The sequence below is a fragment of the Urocitellus parryii genome, chromosome 3, assembly GCF_045843805.1.
Source record: "Urocitellus parryii isolate mUroPar1 chromosome 3, mUroPar1.hap1, whole genome shotgun sequence".
Classification (NCBI taxonomy): Eukaryota; Metazoa; Chordata; class Mammalia; order Rodentia; family Sciuridae; genus Urocitellus; species Urocitellus parryii.
In genome coordinates this window covers 18,141,192-18,153,775 of record NC_135533.1, presented here as the reverse complement: position 1 = coordinate 18,153,775, position 12,584 = coordinate 18,141,192, and the positions used below count along the sequence as shown (strand labels likewise).

Below are 12,584 nucleotides of genomic sequence, written 5' to 3'. Positions count from 1 at the left end.
AACATTTATTTTTTAGTTCTCGGCAGACACAACATCTCTGTTTGTATGTGGTGCTGAGGATCGAACCCGGGCCGCACGCATGCCAGGCGAGCGCGCTACCGCTTGAGCCACATCCCCAGCCCCAATTTAACAGATTTTAATTAGTAAAACTTATTTGCTAAAATGTATTTATCAAATACAAAGTATAAATATTTTTTAAATGTCTTATATACTTCCAAGAAAAAAAATGCACTTTAATGAAAAATATTATAGGTTTTTTGTCTACTTCATAGGTGCTGATTTGAATGCTAATTTATGGCATCAATAAGAGAATTTATAGTAAATAAAAATGAAAATAGATTTAAAAAATGCCAAAACAATTTTTACAACTGGGGAGAATCTTAAATTTAACTACAAAAGCACAAACCTAATTTAAAAAATCCTAATTCCAAGAGAAATAAGCTTTTTTTATTGGAAAAATTATATACCCCTTGATTTCTGCAGAAATGTCTTTTAACACAAAAACTTGTGGGTTATATACAACAATTTATCTTATCATCTAATCCTATGCAGTTTAAATGTTTACACTTTTATAAAAGGAAAGTACAAGAGAAAAAGGCTAAGAATATATCTTACTAAATGGGTTTTATGTTACAAGTCCAGGTACTTTAGTTATATACCTGATGTGAAGAGACTCTGTGGCTCTGGTGCTGTAGGCCAGTCACTAGATGTCTGTGGGGAGCTGGGAAAAGGAGGAAGCCCACTTGGGATAGGGTTGGGATGGCGAAAATTGTCTGAGAATAATGACTGTGACTCTGTTACTGCCCCTTCAAATGGGGACCGTGCACTGTGATTGGATGAACTGATGGGGATGACTGGATTGGATTTTGATAAACCAGGTGGTGGTGAAGGCGTATCACTGTTAGATATCTAAATAAAAAAGAAAAAGAAAATAATCAATACACGTTTATACTTTCAATAAGCCACACTTAAAAAGAGTTGCAACTAAATATATTAGAACTGTAATCTCAAACAAGGGAACTCAAAGACTTTTTAATTAAAGCATGGAGTGTCAGAAAATCAATCCTATCACTAAGTTGCACCTGTATTTTTTTTTTTTAAAAAAACCTGATCCAGCTGAAAAGATTAAACCAATTTCCTTTCCTTTTACAATCTTACTCCTCTCACTTTGTAAACAAAGAATATTTCTCACTCTCTAGGATTTCATTACAGTATTTTTCTTAAGAATAAAAATTTTCTAGGGACCAAAGACAAATTATTAGAAATGTTCCAGTTGGTAACAAGAGAGTAAGTGACTATAACAACTAGAACCTTTTGTAAAATTAGATGCCCCCCCCCTTTTTTGCTTTTAACAAAACTGAAGATTTTGAATCAAGTTGTTTCCAAAGCTATCATTAAAAAATAATTATGGTAAATCTTTATATGTGTTTTAGGTATCTAATTCAGAAGGAATTCAAAGATTTAAGTGATAATGTAATATTTCTCCTACGAATTAATTACACAAACAAGATGCCTCAGCAGTTATATCCTAAGAAAATGAAAAACTAGGACTATTGCTAAAATCTGTCTCATTTTACCAACAGATAATACTCATGTAGGATACATGAAATCTAAATTTAAAATTGCCCAATTAATCTCCCTAAGAAATGAATTTCCAATAAGTTCAGTTTTTATGTTTAATGATTTTTTATCAAAATCCACACATTGTTTTAATCAACAATTCCTTTTAATAAACATTCAGAAAAAGATTGACATTTAAAGACTTCACAGCAAAAACATTTTTATTTCAATTCAAAATTTATATGCATATTTTTATTTGGGTATGTGTATTAAAAAAAACTACATCATATCAAGATAAAACCCTAATGGCAATAGAAACAGGAGGTCAAAGAGGAAAAGAAATGACGTACAATTTCTGATAAAGAGGAGTTTGTATATTTTTAAAAAACGGATGATGGGGTATCAAAATGTATGATCAAAACAATACAATGGGATGTCAAAACATTAAACTTCTTAGTTATTGAAGGAGCAATGTAGCACTTCTACTTAAAAATACATCCTTTGTCTTATGAAAAAAATGTCAACCAGAATACATAAGGGGATATGTGGATTTTTCAAATTCTTTTGTGGAATTTGTGAGAATTATAAGAAAACACTGTATTTTAGACCTCTTGGTTTTTCACATATATTGTGGGAAACTGGCCATTGCTATTGAAGCAATTAAAATTACATTTATTTTACCAGTGTAAGAGATGTACATAAATGTAAGTAGTGAAAAACACGTTTCCTAAGCAATAAAATATTACAAAGTATGCTCTAATTGTTTTCACAATGAATGAAAGTTTGAACAGCTCATCTGGTTTACCATTTCAAAGCCAAAAGCCATTTGGCAAAGAAAGGAGGAAAGATGTTAAGGGATAAGAACACTGGGCGAAAATTCTGACAGCAAAAGACAGGAAGAATATAGTGGAGAATCAACTCTTAAAAGAACTCAGAAGTGGGGGCTGGGGTTGTGGCTCAGAGGTAGAGTGCTCGCCTAGCATGCATGAGGTATTGGATTGGATCCTCAGCACCACATAAATTTAAAATAAAGATATTGTGTCCACCTAAAACTTAAGAATAAATATTTTAAAAAAAAAAGAACTCAGAAGGCATGCTGGCCTGGGAACATCTGAGTGAAAAAACCAATAACAGAAGCAGATTCTACCATACAATACAATTATATATGGTCCTAATGATAGTTTTAAATCATCATGAAAGGGTTAAATTATGCTGTATATATTCTGTGAAGGAAAAGAAGGCTACTAATAACACACTCAACAATGCTGTCCATCAAAGGTATTTAATTTAAATTGTCAGTATTTAAAATATTTTTCACTATTTAGAAACTTTGCTTACACAGAATACCTTGTTTTCAGGGTATGGCAGATAAAGTGATACTTTATCCAAATCTTACCTGCTGGGAATTATCACCATTCCCTATACTGAGAGAATCTGAAGGTTTATCAATGGGGCTGTAAAAAGAAAACAAATCAAATAAAATCAAGAGTAAAGTCATTCTGCCACAATAAAAACAAACTTCCCCAAAGCCAGAAAAATAGACATTTACCATCTTAATGAATGTTTATTTGAGGCAATGTGATGTAAGACATTAGGTTATATAATGAGAACACAAAGAAGTACACTACCCTTCTTTGATCATTATCCTGTGAATAACTAACATTCTAATCAGACTTTTTCTAAACAGCTTGTGGGGCAAGGGGGAGTACTTAAATCATATACTTCTTTAATTCACAGGTCAAGAGTCTATCCAGGGGCTGGGTTGTAGTTCAGTGGTAGAGCACATGCCTAACATGTGTGAGGCACTAGGTTTGATCCTCAGCACCACATAAAAATAAATAAAAGTATTGTGTCCATCTATAATCAAAATATATGTGTGTATGTGTGTATATATGTGTGTGTGTGTGTGTGTGTATATATATATGTATATATATTCCATCACTTAGTTCTGTGCCTGTGATAAACTGACCCATTTTTCTTGGTATATGACACAAGGGCATAAAAGTCATTGAACTTTCTCAACAGGTTCTTAAGAGCCAAAAATTTCATTGAAGACTTCTAGATACTAATCCTATCCTTATAATAGGCATATGTTTACAGCATACAGACAAAAAAGAGACAAATGAAACACACTTTTATTTAAACTGACTCAAAACAAGCATTGTTTTATTTTCATACAAAAAACCATAGAATCATGGTAAAGACAGAAATTACTAACTTCAAGTCCATTTTAACTCCTCTGATTAAAGGCTAGATAAAATTTCTATACACACTGCAACACTGACTTAGTGACATCACTTCCATAACTAACTTTATTCAACTTAGCACATGAACAAAAGTAAGTAATATTACCCAAATGGATATGCGGGGAAAAAAAGTTAAGATAGCAAATTTCTCAAAATTATTTTAATTCCTGAAAATATAAAAAAGTCACCTGTCAAAGAGATAACTTACTGGTACCATACTTAATTGCTCTAAACAAAACTGAGCAAGGGCTAGTACCCAATCTGAATTCCAGGTATATCTTCTGCAGAAACACTGCTAGATGCTCTTGATTCTGGCAAACAGACTATCTGCCAGGGGCAGCTATCATGAATTGTTTAAGTCCTTAAAAAGGCTTACACCTTAGAAGAAAGAAAAGCAAGCAAACAGTAAAGGCAGCAACAGCACAGGTGTCAAGAGTCGAAAGGCTGCAGAGTTGGGAGTCAGGTAATTAGCTAACAAATAGGACAGTGTAAATAACAGTGGAAATTTCTGAGCACAGAAATGATCTAAGCAAGCAATGTTTATGAAAAGCTAATTTGTGTGACATAAAGAACGGTATGAAACATAACAGAAGTGATCTAAGATAAAGTTGCCCTATTCTTACAATATGGGGCTAAGGGTTTCAAGTTGAGAGGAAGAGGTAGTAACAAAAAGATGAAAGCAAGATATTACAAGAGAAGAACTTCAGTGTCTGGATCTTGGTTCATCCTCCCAGCCACAATCATTAAATAGAACTAAATAAAATTTTCATTATAAGTGAGTCAGTCTTACTAACATTCAGGTCAATAAATCTTTCTGGATTACAACAAATTCAAATAATTTATATCATCTTGTCCACCATCCCAATTGCATTTTCATAAGTGTGACTTTATGACACCTTTATGCTTCCTCAGGAAATACTTAAGCATTTCTAGATTAGAATCATGAATTCAAAAATAGCTGCTGAAAAATTGGTATTTGGGCTGTGGTTGTGGCACAGTGGTAGAGCACTTGCCTAGCACATGTGAGGCACTGGGTTCAATCCTCATCACCACATAAAAATAAATACATAAATAAAATAAAGATGTTGTGTCCATCCACAATTAAAAAACATTATTTTAAAAAATAGGTATTTTAGTAAGCTTATATTCCACTTAGTTTTATTATATCCTCCTCAATTTATTTAATAATTAATAGATTTAAGGAATAACCAAATAAAAATTTAAAAATATATATATAACTAGAAATTATTTTATATGTGGGTTGTTGGAAAACAAAAATAAAAATCAATGATAGTTGCACCTAAAGTGCAGACAAGAAACCATGGGAAAGTCCCTACAAAACATGTATAACCCCAATAAAATGAAAAGGATATTTACAAATTCCTAAAAATATGAACTCCTTGGATCTCTAATGGCTGGACATAAATTATATCATGTGCCTACTACTAACATGACTTTACTGGCATCAGATATAGAACTTCCCTTCTCATCAAGCCCAGTCTGCTCAAGCTGTGGTCATTTTGACAAATTTGTTTTACTTTCAACATTCAACCACCATTATCATGCCTAGAAGGCAAATGCTTAAAGAAGAAAGAAAAAAAAGGAAAGGAAAACAAAGTTTAGTAATATTGTGTTTACTACGAAGAAGACCTATTTTATGGTAGAGAACTGCCAGGTTCCTATCATATCAGATTTAAGAAGCTTAATTGTACCAAGATAAATTGCAATATAGGTTTTAAAATTTAAAACCACACAAACAAAAAACTTCATAAGCTTTCTTAAATCAATCTCTTTTTGCTACACCAAAAGAAAAAAAAAGCTTACATTTTGAAGCAAAAATTTGGTTGTTCACTCCATTTTCCATGGAAAGATTTTTGAACTATATGAGGGGACTAGAGATGTGGCTCAGTCGTAGAGCACTTGCATAGCACGCATGAAGTCCTGGCTTCAACCTCCACCACACACACACAAAAAACACAAACAACCACCTCCCAACCATTTGTACACCAGAGAGCATGGAGTTGCCTAATGAGAGAAAAAACTAGAAAGGTGTTTGAAAAGTTAAGGATATCAGTTTGGTTCTCAAAAGCAAAGAAAAGCAGATAATATAAGCTGAATTAGACCAAAGAATGAGAAGCAAAAGCAGAGGTTTACAACCTTATTTGAAAAGGCTAAGAGCTGGAAGACATATTCCTATGGTTCACTCAAATATGACAGTTATAATGCTAAGAAAAAATCAAAGCAATGAATTCCCACAACTTACACAGCTGATTGAAAAGCATTGGACTCAAGTGGCACTGAGAAGTACCAATAAAACCATCTCATAAGATTATCGAGATTATTATTTCCAAAAGGCAATTTGTGTGTAAATCTTTGTAGATAAAACTCTGAAAACATATTTCACACTCACGCTAACTTCTTTTTTAAAGTTCTAGTCCTAAATAGTTCTGAAATCTATGGTGAGATCACAGATTTCTTAGAAGCAAATATTTTTAAATTAATACAAACAGATGAAATCAAATTCAAGGGAGCGCTTCAAAAAATAAATATATAAGCCTATGTAGATATGTTTATATTTATTTATTTATTTATTGAAAGTATAAGGTATATATCCAGTCTTCATCTCTGGAGATTCTGATTCAATTAGTCTAAATTGAAACACCTGGCATCTGATGCAATAGAGGAAGCGAAGAGGAACGCAGTGAAAAGGCATCATGTCTCCTCAAAGTCTCTCAAATTATTAGATTTCACAGCTAGAAGGAATCATTAAAATCAAATTTAAATATTTTGTTTTACAGATAAAGAAGCCAAAATTCAAAACCATCTGCAAAGAGGCAGTGACATAGCTGGGCCTCAGCTGGGATCTTGAGATCTTCAGCCAAGTTTTGCATTTTTTTTTTTTAATCTTTTTGCAATACTAGATATGGAACTCAGGGACACTCTACCACTCAGGGAGCTACATCCCCATCCCTTTTTATTTTGAAACATGGTCTCCTTAAATTGCTGAGGCTGGGCTCTAACCTGCGATTCTCCTGCCTCAACCTCTCAAGTCTCGCTGGGATTACAAACATGCGCCATCTTGCCCAGCCAAGTTTTGCTCTCTACTAACTTGCCCCAAATGCAGTGCTTGAATTTCACTTCCTTAATGGTGCTGCCAACCAAGTTACTTTCAGTGTAGTCTCCTGGATGCTTTTTAAAGTAAAAAAATTAGTTGAAGAATCTAAGAAAAATTGACTTTTGGGGACTAAAGATGAAGTAGAAAAAAAGTTGAGAAGGTCTAGTTTCTCTGTTTATCAAATTTAAGAGATAAGGGCTGGGGATGTGGCTCAAGTGGTAGCGCGCTCGCCTGGCGTGCGTGCGGCCCAGGTTCGATCCTCAGCACCACATACAAACAAAGATGTTGTGTCTGCCGAGAACTAAAAAATAAATATTAAAAACTCTCTCTCTCTCTCTCTCTCTCCTCTCTCACTCTCTCTTAAAAAAAAAAAGAGATAAAAGTAGTAATGGTGATTGTATTAGTTTTTAGTTAGATTTTTTAAGGTAAGGTAAAATTTACATAAACACAGGTATCAATATAATGGACATTCCAAATTTCACTGCCATGTTACCACAAATTCAAGTATGTATTCACTTTGCTCCTAAATCCCCATACTCATTTAGAGGAACTCATTTTAATTTGTTATGTTCACAAGAATCTTAAATAACTCTTCAGATATACTTAAACATTTACTACCACAAAGGATATATTTATGTCATCAACAGGTAAAACTTGCCTTCACAGAATACATTTTATTTGATAGGCTAAACATTTAGAGTACCATTTTGTTACTAAAATATGAACATCTCAAGTGGCACAATTAGCTATTGGCGGGGGTGGGGGAGGATGCCTCAATAATCCTGGAAGGTCATAGTTGGGCAAGTATTATTTTAATTGGAATTTTCTCATAACCCCAAACTTACTTAATTCAAAAGAAAATAAATGGGTGATTATTAGTAGGTACAGAATTAATTATTTTTAATATTAAACTTGGAAGATGGATATCTACCATCTAAGCACGTGGCAACCCTTAAAAAAGAGCAAGTAACCATTAATTTATTCTAATTTTGTATTTCAGTAATAAAACTTAATTTTAAATTTTAAAAAGATATTATACATTCAAGTTGAGTTTAAACATACAATTGCTCGATTGATGTGCCTTTTCTTCTCTTCTAGGAAACAAAGGCACAAAGAACCCTATCTGTAACCTCTTTTCTCCAGCCCCACTCAAACCAGCCCTATCTGGAACAAATCTTGTAGAACTATTCTATTTTTCTTAGGTGGAGTAAGATCCCCCAGATCACTTAACAGTTTTCTACTATATATGCACATGTGCAGGAATTGTGTATAAACCCAAACACAGCATGAGAAGAAAAGTTCGAAAGATTTTGAGACATAACTTAAAAAAAAAATCTAGTAGGTCACTCATTTTAATGTAAATATCAAATTTCAGCAAACCTTAACTCACCCATTTAATTTACTAGTAAACAGTCCTTAGTTTTATACAAAATTAAAAGTGGGGAACTGCAAATCATTTATCCATAATAAAATAGGAAATGCCTTTTTGGAGATCCATTTTACCAAATGTAGGCTACCTCTCATGACACGACTCTACACTTTGAGAGTCACTACACCACTCCTAAATTCACCTCTAACCCATCTACACCAAGAACTGATTTATATGTATAGAACTATTTACAGGTCATGGACCCTCTCTCAAGAAAAATGTGAACATATGCAAAATTTTACAAAAATTTCAGGGTTCACAGATAACTTGAAGCCTATCCATGATTTCACAAGCTCTGCCTGAGACTATTTCCTACAAGTCTACATACTAAAGCTTTTCTAGATCTTGGGGCTTTACTAAATAATGCCAGGGAATCCAGAGTGAAGAAGCCATGCAGTGACCACTTCCATTCTCCTGAATTAATGCGGTATTTTAAATATACTTTCAGAGATCATACTTCATTTTCAATATGGAGATAGCCATATTATAAAAAAGATGTACCTGTCCTCAATGTAATTATAAGTGATAAATTTCCATAGAAGTCTTCCTTTTAATATTTCACTAGCTAATCCACTACTGCCACCAATCTTATTCTGATTAAAATACCATCAACTCCTTGGAAGTTATAGTTCATCCACAGTATTGCCCTGAGGTAAGAAGTCTCAAGCACCAGAGATCTTCATAGTCAAACTACATACAGTATGACACAGGTTCATTTAGCTGAATTAATTTGATAGACATTAAGGATTTTTTCTAACAGTTTCCTCTTAAGAATTTCAGCTCTTAAACTATGACAGAGCAGGGAAATCAACTTGGGCTTTAAAAAAGAGACAGAGACTTGGTTCAGAATCTGGTTGCTACAACTTATTTGTGTAAGAAACTGATAAATCATTTAAATTCTCTGACATTTATCTTTAATAATAACATACCTATCATAGGACTATTGAGCAGATTAAATAAACACAAAAGACCCCAAGTTTTTGTTCAACCTAATATCTCTGTTTCCTCAATGGTGGCTTGTTTCTGTTATAATATCAAATCACAACCATTTATGTTGAATGATCTGCATTCTCAAGGAGTCTGACAACTAGACTTGCTCACTAGTGTGGGCACAACAGCTCACCTAGCTAATATTTACTATTATTCCTTTTGCAGTGCCTCAATCTAAAGGTATTTCAAAGCCCAAGCTTCAAAATAAAATATTTAGTCCTCCCACATCACTACTGCACAAATTCCTCTTTTGCCCATCCTCATCACTTACAGTCATCACTTCTTTTCTTTTTTCTCCCCCTTGGTACCAGGATTGAACCCAGGGGTGCTTAACCACTAAGCCACATCCCTATCCCTTTTTTATTTTGAGACAGGCTCTCGCTAAGTTGCTTAGGGCCTCACTAATTTGTTGAGGTTGGCTTTGAACTTGCAATCCTCCTGCATCAGCCTCCTGAGCTGCTGAGATTACAGGCATGTACCACCACACTCAACTAGTCATCATTTCAAAGCAATTTAGTAACATAGAAAAATAGTGTATTCAATATCTCAAAATTCAATCAAACTGATATGCTCTCAAATTCATAATAATGGAGGGAAGGGGATTCCGCCTTTTGGGTCCTCTCCTTCCTGGGGGGGAAGACTTTTCCATTATCCTTTAATAAAGCTTTTTACTTTCCACTCTAAAAAAAGTTTTTTTAAATTTCTTTTTAAAAAATGTTTTGCTCATTAAATGAGATAGAAGTAAAATATTACAGAGAAATTCACAAACTAATATATGTATATCCAGGGACCATGTCAGGGTACAGTGAAGATTAGTAGCTATGGTACAAGTATTTGTAAGATTTGTATTCTGGCTTAATTAAAATTACATTTTAAGTTTAGTGTCTCAATCTATGAAGTCACAGGCTTTGTTTTTCTGAAATTCTTAGAAAACTGCTACTTGCTATCTAGGAATACTGAAAAATGAGAAAATAGAATTGTTTGAATTTCTTTATTCCCAGAAAGTTTAATTCTCAACTTACCTTAAAGGATGGGGGGGAATCCTACCTCTTGGGTAGGACCAAAGCAAGAATTACAATATGCATCACTCTAACTTGGGAAGTCTTCCCCATGCAAAGAAGAAACCTTATCTATGAATTCATCCCTACCACCTACTGGTTTTTTACACTTACTCTGGATGGCAATAAATGCAAGAGGAGACCAAAGCAAAGCAGACCCTCAGTATGACATGGTCCCTGGATATACAGCTAAAGGCTTACTCTTTCAGGGATTGTCATGCAAAAAGCAAGCTATTAGACCTTGCCATCAAATGTGACTTAATAAGTTTTGGATAAGTACATGAAAACAAAAACTAACCAAACAAAAACCCTTCCTGCTGGGCCTACCTGCTGGACATGTAACCCCAGCTATTTGAGAGGAATAGGTAGAAGGATACTCAATTTTGAGGCCTCGGCAACTTAGTGAGACACTGCCTCAATATAAAAAGTTCAAAAAGGGCTGGGGATATATAGCTCAGTGGTACACCAAGTTCAATCCCCCCCCACACACACACACACACATCCCCCCAAAAAAGAAAGAAAGAAAACAAAAAACAACAGAAAAAACTTCCTTATCATAAACTATGCGCAAAGCAAAAATACCTATGTCATAATTTATTCTGGTTCCAGCAGTCCTGGTTTGGGGAAGTTATATTAAATGAGTTCATTTGTGTTAAACTTCCCCCTTTTCAGGCTAAGGATATAGCTCAGAGGTACAGCCCTTGCCTAGCATGGGTGAAACACTGGATTCAATCCTCAGTACTCCCCATAACCCCCCCCCCAAAAGAAATTTCCTCTTTATCTCTCCACCCCCTGCAACTTTGGCTCCTGTTACCAAAGTCATCTCTTATTACCAAAACAATTATGAATGTACTCTGTGTATCACCTAACTATACCTCACATTGAAGGCAAAGTCGATAAAACATAAGTAAATTAATAATTCATCACAAAAATATGTAAAAGCTAACTACTTGTTATAAATGCCAAAAAAGAGCATATCTTTGTTAAAGTAGATTTTTTCAATGTTTTACAAAGTTACATTTTCAAAAAAAGTTTTTACAATAAAGTTGTTTATTAAAAACTTCTGAATGATGAAAAAATAAGTACATGAATGCCAAAAAGATCTTTTGATAACCCCAATATTCATTCCAACCAATGAAAAAAAACTCAATAAATTAGGAATATCAATGTACTTTAATATTGCAATTAAAAACTATTTCAAATTATCAAAATCGTGCAAGAGCAAATAAAACACTAGAAATATCCCCTTAAAAGTAAAAATGAGACAAGAATGCCTGCTAGCTCCATAGGCTAACACTGTTCTCCAATTTTTGTTTAAGAATCTTCCAACAGTTAGAAGACGTGGAAGATCCAAAATGATAAATCAGGAAGAGATTTTTTAAAAAAATGTTTCCTGAGAAGCAACCCCCCCCCAAAAAAAAACAAAACAAAAATAAGATGATGATGATTTTGATAATGGGGATTAAACCCAGAGGTACTTTATCACTGAGCTACATCCTAGTCCTTTTAATTTTATTATTTTGAGACAGATTCTCAAAATAAGGGCCTCACCAAACTGCTAAGGCTGGCCTTAACTTGTGATCCTCCTGCCTCAACCTCCTGAGTCACTGGGATTACAGGTGTGCATCTCAGTGCTCAGCTAAGAGATTTGAGATATGCCATGATAATGGTTGGAAGTAATCAATGTTGCAGAATATAAATTCTCAAATTATAAATTTAATTCATTCTGAAACACAAATCAACTAATTGAAAAAAGTCACATCCCTGTAATTCACATAAAAACAAATACACAAATAAAACATGAGAAACAAATTCACAATGTATAAAAAGTTTTACTCTATTCATCAAATACAAATTAAAATGAATTTTAATACAGATAATACAAATTAATCTTTTTAGTTGTTTATCAAATTGATAAATATGTTGAAGGAAAAAACCAAACTCAAGGAAATAGGTATACTCTTGGATTCTGTGATCAGTAGTTCTACTTTTTAGAACAATCAAAACTGTAACTAAAACATTTACATGAAAAGATGTTCAGTACAGAGTTATAAATAATATCACCAAAATGAAAGTAACATAACACAGAAACACAGGAGGTTGACTTAATACATTTCAAATATTTATACCAAATGAAGTATCATGCAGCCAGAAAAAAATATGTTTTCAAGACATGGGGAAATATT

The 12,584-nt window shown here is 33.6% G+C and overlaps 1 protein-coding gene across 9 annotated transcripts in view; it reads right to left on the bottom strand.

Moving 5' to 3' along the window:
* Cnot4 (CCR4-NOT transcription complex subunit 4) overlaps window positions 1–12,584 on the bottom strand; it is a 126,845-nt gene that overhangs the window by 33,295 nt on the left and 80,966 nt on the right. For all 9 annotated transcript variants that reach the window (XM_026398549.2, XM_077795936.1, XM_077795937.1 and 6 more), the window contains 2 exons: window positions 2,957–3,014; window positions 660–909 (listed from right to left, as the gene is read on the bottom strand). In XM_026398549.2, the coding sequence (XP_026254334.1) occupies window positions 660–909; window positions 2,957–3,014 (308 nt within the window). The remainder of the gene's footprint in view (window positions 1–659; window positions 910–2,956; window positions 3,015–12,584) is intronic.